Source organism: Girardinichthys multiradiatus, chromosome 24, assembly GCF_021462225.1.
Source record: "Girardinichthys multiradiatus isolate DD_20200921_A chromosome 24, DD_fGirMul_XY1, whole genome shotgun sequence".
Classification (NCBI taxonomy): Eukaryota; Metazoa; Chordata; class Actinopteri; order Cyprinodontiformes; family Goodeidae; genus Girardinichthys; species Girardinichthys multiradiatus.
This window is the reverse complement of record NC_061816.1, coordinates 11,755,162-11,773,886: the sequence shown is the minus strand read 5'-3', so window position 1 is coordinate 11,773,886 and position 18,725 is coordinate 11,755,162. Positions and strand designations below refer to the sequence as shown.

Below are 18,725 nucleotides of genomic sequence, written 5' to 3'. Positions count from 1 at the left end.
GAAGTCATCTAATTAATAAATGGAGCCCAGGATGTGAGTAACATCTCACAGAGAAGTGTTCAGTCAATTATCTGGAAATGGAAAGAGTATGACAGAATTGCAAACCTACCAAGACATGGCCGTCCACCTAAACTGACAGACAGTGCAAAGTGAGAATTAATGAGTGAAGCAGCCAAGAGGCCCATGATAACTCTGCGGGAGCTGCAGATGTGGGAGAATCTGTTGAGAAGATAACTTCTAGCTTTGTTCCCCACAAAGAACAGCGGCAAGGATAAATCGCTAAAAACATTCCCCTCTGCCCTCTTGCCATAAGCCATGTAAGGGATTCAGCAAAGATGAAAAAGAAGGTGCTCTTTAAGGCCAAATCTTTACGATCTGACATACATACAAAATGCTACGGTAGTCATCCGTGAATACTGGTGGTGGCAGCATCATGCTGTGGGAATTTCTTCAGCGGGGACATGGAAGCTCATCAGACTTGTTAAAAATATGGATGGAGCCAAATAAAGGCAGTCTTGGAAGACGTCTTGCAAGAGGCTGCAAAGGATTTGGGTATTAGGTTATGACATGGTGGTGGTGTTCTTGAATAAAACTCTGAACGCTTGGACCAGATAAACCCGTTTGCACTTAAACACTTGAGAAGAGGTCTTGAACCACAAGAAGAAACAAAACTGTCTGATGTCAACAAATGTGACTGGATATCACATGTTGGGGTGTAAGTGCGAACATAACAAGGAGCTAAAGCTGTGCTCTGGTTGCTTGATTTACTCCAGAGTCGCGCAGTCGTAATATGATGTGTGGCCGTGTGTCGTTACAGTCTGACTCTGCTTTCATCTCACCAGAGGTCGTGATGTGACAGCTCATTCACGCACAAAGGTTTGCACGTGCCTACAAACACACGGGCTTACTTTTGATGCATCAGGCAGCGAATTGTTGCCAAGGAAACATAGGAACAAAGCTGCTCCCTTCACAATAAAAGCACCGACTGTAAACAAAATCACTGGCACATAAGTAAACACTACGAAACTACGTGATATATTTTTTTCCCAGTTTGAAAACATATGTTTCTGTTCACCAACAGTACAACTTCAAACGAAAGTAGCATTAGGTGTTCATAATGTCAACATTAATTACCTCTAAATACAAATTAAATTCCGAGTGTGGCATAAGGTTTCCTCGAAACTATTAGCTAATGTTTTCGTAACCCTTAGTAGCTTCTCCAGGGCTGCAGATTTACTTCTGTACAATTGTACTTAACTTTTTCTAAACCAGCATGCATAAAACTGCAGCACAATTTGCTCTGGCCAAGGCAGTCTCTCTTTGTCTCATCCTTAACCTGCTCCCCCTGAAACCGGAAGAAGTAGAAACCAGAAATCCCAATGTACTGCAATAAAAAAATCAAAACTTAAAGTCCCTCAAAATATAGTGAAACAAAAAAATTGATTATACAAAATGTTAAGTGCATAAATAAGGTTAAATTTTCTTGAACACAGTTTACCATTTTCCCATAAGAGATTAATCATTTTAGCTCACGTTTGAAACAACATAGAAATTCCTAAGAAGCAAAAATAAAAACAAAATTGGTGTGTAGCTTGGGCTAACGAAGTTTACTGTACACCCCGTGACGTCACTGACCATACATGGTAGGGATGAGCGGCAGTGTGAGAAAAAAAAGCCACTTTTTTTTTTTTTCTAAAGTGATGTTTATTTTAAGTTTGTATTCATTTATATTTGCTTTACGGTGAAAAGTATCTCCAAAGCCCTTGAGGTGTACAGCAGAAACTGTTAATTCTACGGTCAATAGTCAAAGTATTCGGTTGCTGCTTAGGAACACGCGACAAGTCAGCTTTTATCATTGCCGGTGACTTATTTTTAATTTCTACTCATCTGTCTTTTTTTTTTCATTTCATATCTTAAGTATTAAAAGGAAAAAATGGCTTGTTATACTCTTAAGGTCACAAACTGATGGCCAGACATTCTCCTTCAGGATTTTCTGGTAGTGAGCAGCATTCATGGTTTCATCAACTATAGCAAGTTGTCGTGATCCTCAAGCAGCAAAGCAGAACCAGACCATTACACCACCATTACCGTGTTTGACTATAGATGTTATGTGTTAACACCAGATGTAAATAAATGCACCTCTTTGAAAAATTTCCACTTTGTCTCATCAGTGCACTGAATATGTCTCCACAAGTCATGGTGATCATCAATATCCTTTTTTTGGCAGGTGAGATGGGCATTTGAGTTCTGTTTGTTTAAAATTGGTTTAACCATTAACTCCCAGTCTCATTCGTATTGTTGAATCATCAAAAATGACCTGAAATACGGGAAGCGAGGCCTGTAGTGCTTTAGATGATCTTAGTTTCTTTGCGACCTCCTGGATGAGTTGTCAGCGTGCTCTTGGAGTAATTTTGGCAAGGGGGAAGGTTTACTGCTGTTCTATGTGTTCTCCAGTTGTGTATAATGGTTCTCACTGTGGGACAGTGGAGTCCCAAAGCCTTCAAAATGGTTTTGTAACCCTTTTAAAGACTGATAATGACTTTGTTTCTTATCTGTTCTTGGACATAAGGTTTTGCTTTTTGAGAAAATAAAACAGACAGATGCAGCTGACATCAGTCTGTTTTATTTTGAAAGCTGTAACCAGAAGTTGTTTCCCACCTTGTGGCTGACTTCACTTCTGTCTCTCAGCGGTGTGAGCTCAGCAGGGGGAATGAGCAAACGGTGGGAGGAAGGGAGGGGAATAAAAACCTTCAGCGGCGAACTGCTGGAGGTGTGGGGACGGGAAAGGCGTCCACACGTGGGGGAGAACCAAACTAGGAGCTTCGCTGGAGAGGAAGAAAACTCAGAGCAAAAACAAGTTTGACTAAACTGCTCGGGAGAAACATGCCAAATGTGTGACTTCTTGAAGAGGGCAAGAGACGCGGTTTTTCCTAACCAACTACTGTCAGAAAACAGGACTGCTCACAGCAGGAGATCATGGGAAACCTCTGGAGGAGATGGAGAACGGAGGCGCTTACATATACATTTCTGAGGATCTCTCTGCTGCTTGCTTTATTTACTGGTAAGTTTAACTTTTACATCAGTTTTTACTATTACTAATTTACAGCTTCAATTATTAAAAATGGGTTTAATCATCTGAGTCATAAACATCCTCATTGGATAGGCAGGATGAAGGAAAACTGGGATATTTTCAACAAACTGCAGGGAACTTGAGCTCTGTTGGGTCCAGTTGAGAGGCTGATGGTGTGTAGAGGGAGAGAAAACAGCAGGCAGGGAGATAGAGGGGGTGGATGAAGGACATGCTACCCCCTTTGTCTCCCAGCTTGTGGAGAGACAGGAGCCAGGACCTTTAGTGGACCACCCAGACAGAGGTCCCCAGGAGTCTGCCAGTGGGAAGTGTTTAGGGAGGTACTGTTGAATTAAAAGGGCGAGTCACCACCACCAGCATGAATGAAATGAGAATAATCTTCTGATTGAAAACTTTTGAAAGGGGGACTTTTTCAGTGCATCTCCTCTTGAAGGGGCACCTTGTTTCCTCTTTTAGTTATAAAAAAAAAAATCAGGTCTCAGCTTCTTTTCTTAGTTTTTCCACCTGTGTTTGAACTTCTCTCTTTGAAATGTACATATTTGCCTCCAGGCACACATCATTCCAGCCTGAGTGATTGCTGAGACAAGGCAGATCCCTGAGCAAAGACACACGCGTACACTCATGGGCGCGCTGCTTGTTTTCTGCACAATGTCGTTCATTTGAGGGTTATGAAGCAAACCTTATACGAGAGACTCCAGGAGGGTCACAAAAAGCCGTAACAGTAAAGAGGGCTGATGTGGTGTATGTACAGATTTTACAGTGTCTTGCTAAAGTATTCATAACTCTAACTCTAACATTTAATATATATATATATATTTAAATATAGCTCCATTCATCTCAACCATTCTGCCAGCTTCCCTGTCCCTGCTGAAGAAATGCCTCCCCTCAGCATAAAGCTGCCACCACTGTGGATTAGGGATGGGTGTTATGGACCTAAGATGATAATTTGTGAGATTATTGTCATAACTGTAAAAGTGGTGACAACAATAATTATTGTAAATTACAATATTATAGAAAAGGTTCATTTATTTCAGTAACCTTTGACAATAAATGTCTACTTAGCAGTCTTCCAATAAAGGTCAGATTTGTTGAGCCTTGAGCCAAAGTTGTACTGTCTACAGATTGTCCCACCTGAGCTGTGGATCTCTGCAGCTCCTCCAGAGTTACCATGGACTTCTCGCGTGATCTGTCGGTTCAGATGGAGGGCAGGTTGTAAGTTATTCCATACTCAGCTTTAAACTTCTTCACAACAGATTCCGATTAATATTCATTCAGAGAAAGCTATAGAGCTGAGCAGTGAACATCATTCGTCACAAATGCAAATGAGGGCTGAACAGAGCTTGCCAGAGATGCGATGTGGCATAGCTGTGGTAAGCATGTCTATAAATCATCAGAAAGCTGTTAAATGTTTTTCATTCAGCACGCCCATCATTATACCATTTCTAATCATCTCCCTCGGCGCTCATTAATTTGGCTGCTGGATTGCTGAATCTCACTTATCTCGCGTCTGCTGTGTGCCAATTTCATGCCCTGTCCCTGGGCACCGTTTAAGAAGCTCCTGGACAGAGCAGCTTGGTTAAAGGGGCAGTCCTGCAATTCTGCTTCATATTTTCACAGACAAAAGAAACCTTAATAGTAAATGTGTAAGGAGGGAAGCATCAGAGCCAGATAAAGCATGCAAATATTTTATCAGCCTATAGTGGCATTTGATTTTTTTCAGACTTGAGCTGTCCTGCTGCTGAAATGTCAAAGGAAAATGTAGTTCTGGCATCCAACAGTAGTCCACATCCATTACTGGTGTCATCATTAGATATGTGTGTCATTTTTAGTCTGTCAGCCTCATCCAGCCATAGCTGAGAGATGCTGCATTGTAATAGTTGCCTTTTTGCCTGAGGACATTTTGTATTTTTCAAACACTTTTGTAAGTATGTAATGGTTTGTGTTTATTTTTATCGTCAGCATAAACAACCTGCTGACTATCTGCTGGTGTAAACGCAATGCAAAGATAAGATTAGTAAATTTAATTTATTTGTATTAAGTTGTATTTAATCTGAATTTCCAAAAAACGAAAGGCCGGAAATAGAAAGTTTATCATTAATCATTAGCTGTCAAAGTGGCTACGAAACGTTGCCTTGGTGGGCATATATTTTGATTATTCATCAGAATGCTCCACTATCAAGAGAACCAGATGATGTGCAGGGGATAACTGGTATGGAATGGGTTGTCTCCAGCAGAAAAGACCGTAATGGGAATGCATGACTATGAAATAATTTAAATGGGAAAACACTCCCTGCTGGAAAGCGAGCTAAAGTCTGCGCTCCATGAAGCACAATTGTCAGATTGTTTACTAGCACAAGTTAGGACCCTGGATTTATATTATATGTGGTTGCTGAAGTAGCTTGGTAATGAGTTAAAAACTGGCCAATTTCATACTTTTTTTCTTTTTGTTGTGCTACTCAGACTTGGATAAAACAGGTCAACATTTAGACTTTTAATGAACATCTAAAACCAATTCTAGACGTTACTAAAACATTCACTTATAAACCAAATATCCACCAAATTTATCTTAGACGTCAATGAACCATATAGAGATTGTTTAGACACATTTTATAAATAAACGTTTTCTCATAAATTTCACATCTTGAATGAGTGCTACGATAGAAGTCTGCCTCACTGTCTTGATTGCCTGTTTGGTTCATATCACCCCCCAACTTTCTTTCAACCAAACCAGATCAAGCATCAGATTCATATTATAAACCAGAAATAATGTAAATATTATAGCGATAAGTGGTGGGATTAGTGTTTAAATCTGTGTTTGATTTTAGTTTTTCGCTAAAAATAGGGGTAAATGACATTAGAGTCATGAGATCATTAAATTTACATCACGGCAGCAGTGAATGGATTCCTGTTGAGCCATCAGACTAGAGGTCTAGAGGTATTTCGCTCTTGCTGCTGCCTAAGATCTCCATTCAGGAGGACGGTAGCTGGCTGTCCTCATCCCTGTCTGTATTCGTCCACATGTGCTTATTTGTTTATGTGAGAAGCAAATACTAATAAAGAAGTGGACGTGTGTTTGCAGGTGGAAGTGAGGCACACTGTGAAGGCTGCATAGAGTACTGCTGTGATGGCTCGCCACCTTTCTGCTGCTCCTACTATGCCTACGTTGGGGACGTCCTCTCGTAAGTAAACTCACTGAGAAAACGTTATCAAAACACTGGTTGGCCTTTTTTCTCAGTTTTGTGAATTTATGTTGTTTTCTTGCCCTTCTTATTGAGAGGTCTTTGTGAAATGTGATTTTTAGAGTTTCTAATCGGCTGGATGGATACCTGGTTCAGGTGGCTGCTGACTCAAGGTACCCATGCTTTAATGGTTGCCAGGAAGCCTCTTATTATCACCTAACGGTGCACTATACCGTTAGTTGGTGCTTTCAGCCACTCCTGGACATCCCAAAATGTAAAAGGGGGAGGGGGAGTTGCTTAGAATTTTTTCTTCATGGAAAGTGACTGGTCAGCAATTGGTTTTGATGGAAAATAATAATCTGGACAGACAGCAATAGATTTGGATTCTGGCTGTATGATTCAAATGAGAGGAAGCTAATTCACATACCAGCTGTCACTGAACAACCTAGAAGGCGTTGCAAAGGTTCTGACCTTTTTGATCCCTGCAGAAGCTGCAGTGCGTTCACCAAACTGTCAAACCGTCATTTACTGTGAAGACTAACTCGTGACCCTTTAGTTAGCTGTCTTGTCCTCAAAAGCAAAAGCAGCCAGACATGGCTGCCTTACTACAATCCTGCTAATGAGCCCTTTTCTGTTTTTTCCGGGTGCCAATTCACAGACTCCTCTGCATCGAGCGCACATGTTCTTCTCACACGATTTGCACACATCTCACAGCTGAGTTGGATCAGATGAGGCAGTCCATTTCCATGGCAGCACAGTGGAAGTGATGGCAGAGAAGACGGAGCGCTGATGAAAGGCCCTTGCACGTCTGGATGGCTCACTGTGTGTGTATGTGTGTGTGTTCCAGGGGCACTGCCATCTCCGGCATCGTGTTCGGCGTGGTGTTTCTGATGGGGGCGGTGGCAGCCCTGTTCCTCTGCGTGTGCATGTGCATGAAAAATGGGCGCGGAGCGCGGGTCGGTGTGTTCAGCACCTCCTACATCAACACTGTGACCCAGAGCTATCCAGGTGGGTCGCCATGTTTGACCAAAAGAGTTTACCACCCTGTAAACGGTTGCTGACTTGTTAAACACCCATTAAAGGATTAAATAAAGCCTGACATACTAATATTGTTTAAGGAAAAGGCACATTTCTGTTGCTCAAATACTTTTTAGGTTTTATTTATAGGTTTCATTTGAGTTTATTTTCCCATGATTTCATATAAGGAAGTTTAAGTTGTGTGTTTGAAATACAATCACAGGTGTGCCAACATTTAACCATAAGCTTCTAAAAGCCAGATAAATCCTCTCTGCTTTCTCACATTGTTTAAAAGCGTAGCCAGCTTAATGTATGGAAACTTCTAATTTTGAAAGAAATAAAATGTTCTCTCTCTCTCTCATTCTGACATTTAGCAAAAAGAAGTCATTATATCTGAACTAAAACAGAAGTCAAAGTTAATGTCAGTAAGAAAAAACACATACAGTGTATATAAATATCTGTATTTATTTGTTTCTTCATCCAGATGCTTATAATTAATAATTATTAACAAGTACAGGAACAGGGGCCTGGAGCGGCCAAAATACATCAGAACCTACTTTAGAGCTTTCCCTCCTCGATGATATGATTGAATTCTGAGATTTAAACATTTTCTAGTTGATTCCATTTTGTTTGGTAAACAAATTTCATCTGCATTGTCCACATCGCAGAAATCATGAGGCCCTACATTTTGCTTGTGCACATTTCTGCTACCACACCTTTTCCTTCCACTCAACTTTCCACTAATATGGTTGGACACAGCACTCTGTGACCAGCTAGCTTCCTTAGGAGTGACATTTTGTGGCCAACCCTTCCCTGTAGAGGTTGTTAGTAAAAATAAACTATTGTGTAGGTCATGACATTTCTGCCATAGCTCCTTTTTTATTGGCCTTTACGTAATATTCTGAATTTGAGTTTCACCATCTGTAGGCAGGAAGTATTGACATTAGCAGAAATAAATGCTCAATATATTTTGCTCTGTTTTACTTGTTGAAATAAGTTAGCTTTTTGATGATATTCTGATTAAAATACACCAGCTTGTAGAGTTGGACATAAGCTTGCTTCTAACCTTACCAGCTGTCCACAGAGGCCACAAAGGTGGAAATATGTAGCAGCCCAAAGAGTTGGTTTGATAATAGGTAATCCATCCTTTGCCACAGGAAGTGTTCCTGAACAAGAAGTGGATTATTGTTACAGTTTAACAATAATATATTTTCTTGACTCATACTTCACCACATTAATTACACTCTGTTGTTGCTTGAAGGTAGAAAATGGTAACAATTATTTTATACATTTCTTTTTAAACGATTGCATATTATCGTGCCTAATAGCTGGTGTTGTGTGACACCCCTTGGCCTTTGTGTTGCTATTTTTTCTCCTCTGCCTCATCATTTATTCACAATGTTTCATTCATAGCTGTGTTTCTCCTTCATGCTGCTTTCATACTGCCCTGCAGCCCCGATCTTGTTTCATGAAGACACCGCTTGACCTGATGCAATATGAATGCTTATGCAGTGTTTGCAGGAACGGTGGTCGAAGTTATTATGTCTTGACACCAGATGTAGTGGTGTTAAATTCTCTGGTTCAGTATCCCAAAGATAGCAGTATGATCTTTTTTAAGCTGGTATTTGACACCATAAAAAAGACAAAGCAAGTTTATTTCAATAATAAACACAGGGCTTTACAGGAAAATAAAGAAATGGGGATAAAGAAAATGATATTTAACAACAAGAAATAAACTAAAAAATAGTAAAATGTAAGTATTACATAAATATTAAATTGCAAATCTGGACACAGATTTGCAATTTGAGTCCCGACCCCTAGCTAATAAATCTATAAAGTAAACCTTTGACCTTTAATAGGAAAACTGTAGTAAAACGTAATGTTTTCAGTCCTGAACTGATGAAGGAGCCAACAATTTCTGCACATCTCAGGTTTTCAGGGATTTGGTTACAGAGCTGAGAAGCATAGCAACTAAATGCTGCCTGTCCTTGTCTGGTTCCGGTCCAGGGAACACTGAGGGAGGACGTCTCTGATGATCTGAGGGTTCTACATGATTTATACCTGACAAACAATTCAAAAATGCGTTTAGGCCAAAGACTAAACCAATATTTTTTAAATCAATCCTTCCCTGATTTTGGAACTGGCATGACATGATCCACTTTCTTGGTGTTGGTCTGGAACCTGACCTATGACTTTTCCATGGTCTGTAGACTTTCGCCTCTAGTTGAGCACTGATCTCTACCCTTGCATTTTGGGGACAAAAGCAATTTTCTGCATTAAGCTCTCAGAAATTCGGACCCATCCACCCACTGACGTTACAGACACCGACTTTGTTGCTGTTGTGGATTATGGTGATAAGGTGGTGACACAGACATATAAAGTTATGTGTCATCAGCATATGGTTAAAAATGTTGTAGTACTCCTATAATGTGAGCTAGTGGTAACATATAGATACTAAATAAAAGTGGACCAAGAAAGGTGCCTTGAGGAACTCCACTAGTAATGTTTCTTTGCTCAGATTTATAATTACCAAATGTTACAAAGTCCCATTCTGCCATGTATGATCTGAATCATTTTAGCACAGTACCAAAAAAATACCAACTACTTTTTCAGTCTATTAACATGGATGTTATGATCAGCTGTGCCAAGCACAGCACTGAGATCAAGCAATACCAACACAGACCAATGTCTAAGACATGTCTGTAAATTTGTTGATAAACTGATTTTTAAAGACAACTTCTGGGCGACATCAAGACAGTGGGCTGGGATTTCAGATCATGGCCGGGTTCGGCCAAAGATATCAAATCCATTGGTTTAAAATGATCTAGATGCAATATTGATTCCGGAGGCAAAGGGAGAAAACAAAGTTACCAGAGGTGGAACCACCTTTTTTTTTACTCAATGAATTTTGCCTGGAAAAAAATCTGGAAAGTCATTGAAAGACTTGTTGGAAAGGGGGAGAAGTAATGGGAGGTAGGGTTCCGTTGGGAGACAGGCTCAGCAAAAACCTCAATTTTTGTTTCTCTTCAGAACTGGTCCACTTCTTTCAAAGTGCAATTTTGTAATTGTACCACTAGATGATGCAATTGTTTAATTGAAAACCTCAAAGCAGGGACATTTTTAAGGGTTAAAATGAGCCTGATTCATATTAAATATAGAAAAGGAATATTCTGAATTATGTAGTGCTGACATTTGTGTGATTTTTATTCTTAAACCCAGGTCCTCCACCTCCCTACACCTACGACTATGAAATGTACCCACCATCATTACCACCTCCACCCTACACCCCAGCCCAGCCTCAGCAAGCCAACAACTCTCCTCCACCTCCTTATCCCGGCTTCACCCGCAAGTGAATCCTCGCCATGCAGAGGTCAAGCTGGCTGGACGATCTCTCCTTCTCTGGAAATTAGAGACATGGTGGACATAAATGGTTTCGCCATGTTTGTTGTACTAAAAACCAAAATTATCTGAATTAAAACTCTAAAAGGAGTGAAACAGAATACTCCCCTCATACTCAGTTTTACTGCACTGCTTCTGCTGCTTTGAAGCAGAACTTCTGGTAGGAAGAGAACCATTTCAGGAAAATATGTGGGTCAGGATTGGAAACGCACACATGCCTCATCATGTCGGAAAGGCTTAACTTGTTGGCAGCTTAACTGTTCTGACCTGTACTTTCTGCCCTCGTTTGTGCACATCAAAGGTGCTGGCTATGCTTTGATGAAGGTGAAGACCAGTTTTTTTCATCATTTCATATCACGAGTGAGAAGAAAATGTCAGAAAAAAATTCAGACTCTTCGTTTCTTTCCTTTTTTGGAGCCACCCCACTTCAATTTTAAACAGGAAATAGGCTATGTGATTTAATATATCAGATCTGGACCTGCTTTGTATTAAACTGAAAGACTTGACTTAATCCATTGTATTAAAAATGCTGACTTTAAACCATAGGCAGCTAAGAAAAACTGGATTGTCATATACTGACATTTTCTTTACCCTATTTTAAATAATGTGGGATATTAAGAAATGTTTTTTTTTTTTTTACTAAAAGTGACTTCACTGTGCTTAAACTGTGAATTGTTGGGAAAATAATTGTTTCTTTACTGTCAGTGTCCATGTGGTAAATTTAAAATGTTTTTAAATCCAGTTGTGTGCTTTTGTCTTATTTACAGATGTAGGTTAAAAATAAAGGCCCAGCTGGGTTATGAAATATGGGTTTCCACTGCAGGGTTCTAACGTCAAATCTTAAATATACAGGTAGCGTTTAGGAAATGAAAAAGGCAGCTCAGAACCACCTTTTAGTCCATCTGCTTCTCACACCAAAACCATCACAACAAAACCAGAGAGGTTTGAGATTGCCTACTTTGTATGGAATGTTTATTTTCTCAGAACAAACTTTGTTTCTGTTATGGGGTCCTGTCACCTCCTTCTATAGCCCCAACAACAGTTCTATGTGCCTGGAAGGTTGTTTGTTCTGGTTCATTTTGTAAGATGTGCAGGTGGTTCCTCACTTTGGATTTGGAACCGGGTGATTGAAGGGAAAAACAAAACAAATGATACAAACACAGCAAATAGGTTGAGATTTCTATGGACTATATAGTAATTTATTTTGATGTATTTTCAACCAGAAAATGCTCACTTTGAAAGAGCTTTGATCATTTGCCTTATATGATGTCACTAGAGGCATAGGAGCTTTTTTGGAGGGTATGTCATACTTAGATAAATTATAACAATTGCAAAACAAACCGGGGAAAACTGGCTATTACATTATGTTTTATCGGTGACAAAGTAAATATAACACTAATTTGATTGACTTTACAGCACAGTCTGGCTAGTCCCTTTAAAATATTTATAAAACATTTGTTTTAGCGTGAAAATAAAAAGGTTAAATCGGGCGAATTTGCCAGAGTAGGTGCGCGAATTAAAGTAAAAAAAACAAAAAACCAAGTGGGTTGGGGTGATAACATTGTGAGAATGGGAGGCTGCGTTGGGCTGCGGTCAGGTGATCCGACTCCGAGCAGCTGTGCAGCTTCAGGATCGCTCACCATCAGACAGCGGGAGTCACCGGCGGAGAGCACACCGACTCATACGTTACAAAACGCTGCCTTTAGGAGCGTTGCTTTCGCCAAACGACATGGAAGACCGAGTGGCTTCACTGCTGCTGGTTTGGGTGGCCTCGGCCCTTGCTGTGGCGGTAAGGAATATGTTTTTTCTTTAAAAAAAAAAAAACAACCGAATGAGTATTTTTCGAGCATATTGTTTTGTTGCCGTCTCAATTCAGCCAACACGAGTTAGCTAACAATACGACCGGAAGCGAAGTGGTCGTGCCTTTTAAAATTAAAGCTAAATGTTTTTCAGAGTTAGAAAAATAGGATGAAGTCTGCAGTTAATCGCGGGTTCATGTGGATATTTGGTATGATACGGGAGATTAAGTATAATGTTTTCTTAATGTACTAGTGCTGGATAGTTGTTTTTTTTAACAACGTCCATTATGGTTGTTTTACGGTGAAGGTTTAACCGGAAGTGTTAAAGGTTGATAGCGTAGGTTTGCTGGTTTTTAAGGATACTGAAATTGGAAAATGTAGGGGAATTTTACCGTCTGTGGCCATATCTAATGTTATTAAAAACGGTAGATGATAAAATAACACGTAAAGATGCCTTCTGTCGTTTTCCAGCGACATGTGTTTTGTCAAAGTCGTGCGTTAAACCTCTGTTCTATCAGTGTTATAGAGGAGAATATCACGCTCTCCCACTTTATTTTAAACAGTTTCTTCATATATCTGATTTACTGAGATACAAACGTGTCCTTTATGCCACCATTCATAACGCTGAGAATATATCCATAAACGCTGTGGTCCTGAAAACTCAATTTACTTCTCATTGGGCTGAATTTCCAGAGCGAATAAACGCGTTTGGTCTCATTTTTCCATATCCCGTGGGCTCATATTGGAGAGCGGGTGTGTGATTTTTATTTTTTTATGGAAACAAGTATTTCTACTTAGTTGTCTCATACGCGCGATTTTGCTCTGAATTAAAGCGACGAGGTCGTAAAAAGGACGGTTAATTTGGGATACAAACATTACCGACGCCCCTCGTCACATTTCAGTCACACGGTTAGAGAACGGAGAGGTAAGATGGCGGCGGTGCACTGCACCATTTATGGAGGCTCGGGAAGCTGGGAAGCCAGCAGGAGATTTAAACATCACGTTCCCTTTCATTCACGCCTTTCGCTCACATTATTAAAAGTTTAGTAGAGGGGAAGTTGAATTCAATGATGTAATGTAAGAGCTGTTTCTAAAACCATTACTGCTTATGTATTGTTTCAAGTATTTTTGCAAAGACTACCGCTCTGTGGTTGTACACCATAAAAATAATGTCAATTTCTGGCACGTCAGTCACCTGTGACGTCACTGAAATGTGTAAAGATCTCACTCGATTTGGCCGAAAATATTTTAGTAAAGTTGAAATTATTTCAAGAATCCCAAACACTTTTAATACTTCATCTATCAGTGAACTAAACTTTAATTTTATTACGACTGACTTATAAATATGATTTTTAAGCTTAAACAGAGACTGCCTTAAAAAAGCAACTTGCATTCCTTTCCAAATTTAAGGTTATAAATAATTCCTGAATTACGATATAAATTGATTCCAGCTTTTGATTGAACCTGGATCGTGTGTGGACTAATTAGCCATCATCAAATCAATACATTTTAGTATACAGATCTTAAAAACATAAAAGCTAAAAAAAAAAAATTAGTATGCACACTTGAAACTGCAACCCACAATATAAACTAAAAAGGGGATGCTGCACCCAGTAGCATAATCATCAATCAAGCAACTTGTTGTAAAATGGGAGTTTTGACTCTCTTTCCTCCCTGTGCATCACCGGGTCCGTTTCTCTCCAGTTCCGAGACCCAACCAGCAAAGAATTTACCTTGTGAAATAATGAGAAATGGGTAACTATAAAATCAAGATTTAATGCCAAAATGATAAGTGTACAGAGTATACAATTGAACAGATACAGAGTGACATTCACCTTCGGTACCGGGCCCCCCCTCAGCCCATCTTAGGGATGAACCGAGAGGAACAAAGAATGGAGCGTGAGTCCTGCTTTTATTTTTGTAAGTGTGTGAGGTGTAAGGTGTGTAAGCTGTAGCAGTGAGTGGTGCAACAAGGGCAGATATATTTAATTAGGGCAGCAAAGAGATGATTAGAAAAGGCCACAGAATCATACATCCATAACAAACTGGAGCTAAAATGGTAACTGGTAAACTATAAAATCTTTCAATAGAAAAGTAACACAAATTAGAATAATCTATTAGTTTAATGTATATCTTCAGCTCCTAAAGTCATTTATACTTAGTAGTATTTAGTATTTTTTGTAATTTAGCACACCCTAACAATCCAAGGACAGTCCAGCATCTCTATATGAACTTAAAACAAACACATTTAAAAACAGTGTTATAAAGCAGTTTTATTAATAATAAATGGGATGGATTTTTTTTGACAGCAACTGATGTTTAGGACAGCCTTCACTGATCATAGAAGGTTGATATAATTCCCTATCAAAACTATACTTAAAGGAAACATATCGTGCAAAATCCACTTTTTTAGTCCTTAAATACATTTTGTTGTGTACTTGGAGTCTGCAGGAGTTGAATTTAGTCTCGCTAGGTGCTGTGGAGTTATCTTTATGTCCTGTTTTGGTCATATTTTTCAGTCTGTTCAATTTTCTCTATCATCTTACGTTTTTCCAACTGTTAATGTCACAATATTTGCTGCAGAACAGCTAAATAAGGTTCATGAACTTCCGGCTGATCAATTTCGCTTAACCACCATATTTATTTGTCACTGCAATTTTGTAGTCCAAACTCAAGTATGCCGACGCTGAAAGAGGATAAGTTCGGTTCGGTTGTTGGGTGTATTACCCCCACAATTCATTACACCGTCCGTCTCCCCCCCCCCACATGTTTTGAATCGTACATAAACAGTTTTGCATTGTTTTTGCCGTTTTTTGTCTTGTATCTTTGCGGCTAAATAATTGTATTTCTGCTATCAAACTACAAAAATGGCCGAACGGGTCAAAGTGGAGCGTTCTTTGACTTGGTGGTTGGCGGGGTATGAAGTGCCTCATTAGCATTTAAAGAGACGGCACCGCAACAAGTCACTTCTCAGATGCACCCCAGAACAGCTAAAAGAGCTGTGGAGCTACAATAACAAGGAGTTCAAACCAAAGCATTGCAGTTCTTCTTTACATAGACCACAACTGAATGATTTAAGGGTGAAAAGGAAGGATATAAAAGCAAGATAATAGCTCCTTCAAAACATGTAGAGCTTAATTGTTTATTTTTTTAAGACATTACAGCAACAATTGCCCATTGTTGGAGAAATCCCGCTTTTTAATCACCACAAGTGTATAGTATGTTGTTGAATTTGCAAGCCGGAGTTCAGTGTTTTCTGTGGTCATGTCTGGATTGCATTAAAGCTTATAAATAAATGTACATGTCTTTTAATATCTAGTGCTGCTACTAGTGCAGTGCCATTTTGACCTATGTTTGTCTGAGGTGAAATCAGGACACTGATCTTCACAGTTTCCTCCTCGCAGTCTGTAATCAGTGGGCTTGGAATGAATAGGTATCAACATTTGCTTTGTTCACAGTACATTTCTGAGGTCACTGCAGATGGTTGGTGCTTTTTGAAATCCAGTATTTACTTTCGCAACTTCAAAGGCAGCAGTGATACAGTGTGATTAGCTGCTTAAAAGCTCAGAATTAATTTGAACACGATTTAATCTGAGTTGAAAGGAGATGTTGCAAGTTTTTGAACACACAACTGCAGGAAGCTGCGTTTCCTGCACAGAGAAGGCTGTGCTGTGGAGCGTGGGAGCTGGATGCCAGCCTTTGTGTGTTTGAGCATTTGGGAAATGCCTCTTGGATGGGTGCACTGTCTGTTTGTGTGGATACTGCAGTCTTTCAGCCTGGGGCGGACCAGCCTTCTCCTCTTATCCTGAAGGCCCTAATGCCATTATGGCTGCTGGTGCTGCCAGTGTTTCTCATTCTGGCACCTTCTCTGCTGCTCACACTGCAGTTTCAGGTCTCTGAAGAAGGAATCCACTTGACACCAGTTTATCTCGTATAACTGTTGAGATTTCCGCTTGCTTTCAACAACATTGCTTGTATCTTTGCTATAAATATGTCTTTAAATAAAACCTTTTGGCTGCTTTTGAAGAGTGAGTTTGAACTTTGCCTTTAAAACTGAAATGCAGCACCAGTGCTAGTGTGAGAGTTTACGCTTTATCACTTAAAACTACCGGGAAAGGTAGAGAAGCTATTTCACTTTTTATTGTCAGTTGCCAAGCGTGACGAGGAAATGGTTGTAATGTCTAGAGATAAAAATCTTTAAGCTTTTATTTCCTATGTTTTTATCGCTTGTGGGTTTTGGGGAACGCTTTCCGGTTCTCAGATGTGGATATTTTTGGGTTTTTGTAGTCATCAGTAATACTTTTTCAATTTTATTGTATTGAATAAATTATTAATTGTGAAACCACCAATTCATCTGTAAATTCACCTATGCCCTTGTGGAGGAACCACTATTTTTCTTCATGTTAGAAAAACTTACTCCATTTCCTATTGTTGGTCCCCCTCCTAGTGGTGACCAGCAGCAGGATGTCCCTGGGTAAAATCTGCTGTTTTCAGTTGAGATAATTGTACAACAGCAAAATAAATACCTGAATTTCCAGAAATGATGCTGAGCCAAGTGTTGGCTTTATTGTATTTGATCGTCACTGATGGCTCGGAATCAACCGTGTTATATTTCTATAGACCATATGGTCAGATTGGACAAATGTTATTGTCACTGCTGGATCCTTGTCATCTGTGCCATTTTTAAACTTCGTGCTCTATTGGCTGGTATGTACATAGTGTTTAGTGGTTTTTGAGATGGCATATTAATTTTCTTTTTCCTGTTTTTTTGGGACAACGGAGTCGTAGGGCCCAACGGGATCAATTGGTTTTTCGGATATTGTTTTACGCCGCTTTGTTTTTTATGGTTTTTCTAGATTTGGATCCAACCACATTTTATATAGAAAATAAAAATGGTGAAAAAATGGGTTGGAATAAGATGGCAGTAAAACAACAAACATAGTAAACTGGATTTTCTTTGCCTGTTTTATCATGCTCGCTATTTCGTATTTTGACATTTTGGGTCGCTTCGTATCTTTCATGCAGAAAAAGAAGCTGTCTTTCATGGGACGTTTCATACTGTCCATACGTCACTTTGTCCTCACCTTGGGAGCATTTTGTCCCCTCTTTGACAGCTAATGATTTGTATTTTTCTGTAGTCATTGTCTACCGTAAGAAAATGTGACCACTCTTAATTTTGTTTTGTTTAGAGGTCACACACTCTCATGTTTAATTGGAAACATGCAAACAGCAATTAGAACCATGAGAAATGGAAAGAGGTGTATTATCATATGTCCAGGAAATATTATAGTATTATAGGTTTAATTTGAGTACATTTATGGCATTCCAAATGAGAAGATGTTTCCTTTTATTTATTATGTTTCCTGTGGGACCAGGAGGAGTTTGAAACAATCTTGATGATTACTACCATAATTTCACGGGTCCAAACCCCTTCCTGGTACAGGAAGTACACGGCTTTTAGAGAAGTGTGAGGCACCTCAAGCTAAGGTGGGGTATATCTTATGGGTTAAATAATACGTTGTCGTTGAAGCAGAGTGCTTGTACTGTTGAGTTCTGGTTTTCCCGCTTTCCATATCCATGTTTTCAAGGGAGCACTAAATGTTGGCTATGAAAATATTTTTTTTATCATGTTGGTCATCTTCATTGCTGTCTGCAGCATTAACCCTTAAGCCAACTGGCATACCAGTCTGAAAGCAGGCCTTGTTTTTGTCATTGTAAGTTGACTTTTTAAGCTCATGGTGTGTTTGTGTTCTTTTGTGCTTTGAAAGCACATTAGGAATCCAGTAGTGCTGATTTCACGGGTTATGAGCCAGTTGGTGACTCAAAGGCTCGCTTTGTGCTCTGCAACATGGCCTCTGAATAAAACAGAGGGTAAACATGAGGGAGAATTAACTTGATCCATCAAGTATTTTATAATATAAAGTCAGAGACGGTGGAGTTCTTCTGGTTTTATTAATTAGAAGACTAAAATCAAGGTCCGATGAAGCTGCAGCAGTCTTAAATGCTGGGGGTTCAGCTGCTAAATGCATCTGTTAAATAGTAGAGTTGATTTTAAATTCTGGTGTTGAGGGTTGCTTCCATTTTATAAAGGTCAAACATTTACTTTCCTTCCTAGTAGTTTTCTCCACTTCCTCTTCTGAAACTCCATCAAATTCCCCTCAAGGAAGAAGCATTCATTATCATGTCATGGTTGTTTCCATCTGTACAAATCAGGAGTTCACCATGAAGTCTCTATTTTTTCAT

At 39.5% G+C, this 18,725-nt stretch overlaps 2 protein-coding genes across 4 annotated transcripts in view; both read left to right on the top strand.

Annotated features, from left to right (window-relative positions):
• The first annotated feature begins 2,701 nt into the window (after positions 1-2,701).
• On the top strand, positions 2,702-11,424 carry cyyr1 (cysteine/tyrosine-rich 1). Of its 2 annotated transcripts, XM_047355666.1 has the most exons (5): positions 2,702-3,061; positions 6,168-6,267; positions 6,390-6,440; positions 7,115-7,275; positions 10,504-11,424. In XM_047355666.1, the coding sequence occupies exons 1-5, from the start codon at positions 2,977-2,979 to the stop codon at positions 10,635-10,637; spliced, it is 531 nt and encodes a 176-aa protein (XP_047211622.1). In that variant the 5' UTR covers positions 2,702-2,976; the 3' UTR covers positions 10,638-11,424. The 2 variants fall into 2 exon arrangements, with proteins under 2 accessions (XP_047211622.1, XP_047211623.1); XM_047355667.1 differs by lacking the exon at positions 6,390-6,440.
• Positions 11,425-12,319: 895 nt separating this feature from the next.
• The window catches only part of appa (amyloid beta (A4) precursor protein a), a 35,379-nt gene continuing 28,973 nt past the window's right edge, over positions 12,320-18,725 (top strand). For both annotated transcript variants that reach the window (XM_047355322.1, XM_047355321.1), the window contains exon 1: positions 12,320-12,472. In XM_047355322.1, the coding sequence (XP_047211278.1) occupies positions 12,413-12,472 (60 nt within the window). In that variant the 5' untranslated portion in view covers positions 12,320-12,412. The remainder of the gene's footprint in view (positions 12,473-18,725) is intronic.

Excerpts from the sequence above, each read along its gene's own strand:
- cyyr1 (XM_047355666.1), top strand. The coding sequence starts at position 2,977 with ATGGGAAACCTCTGGAGGAGATGGAGAACGGAGGCGCTTACATATACA. Across the intron at positions 6,441-7,114 it reads CAGGTGGCTGCTGACTCAAG|GGGCACTGCCATCTCCGGCA; the intron begins GTACCCATGCTT and ends TGTGTGTTCCAG. Across the intron at positions 7,276-10,503 it reads TGTGACCCAGAGCTATCCAG|GTCCTCCACCTCCCTACACC; the intron begins GTGGGTCGCCAT and ends TCTTAAACCCAG.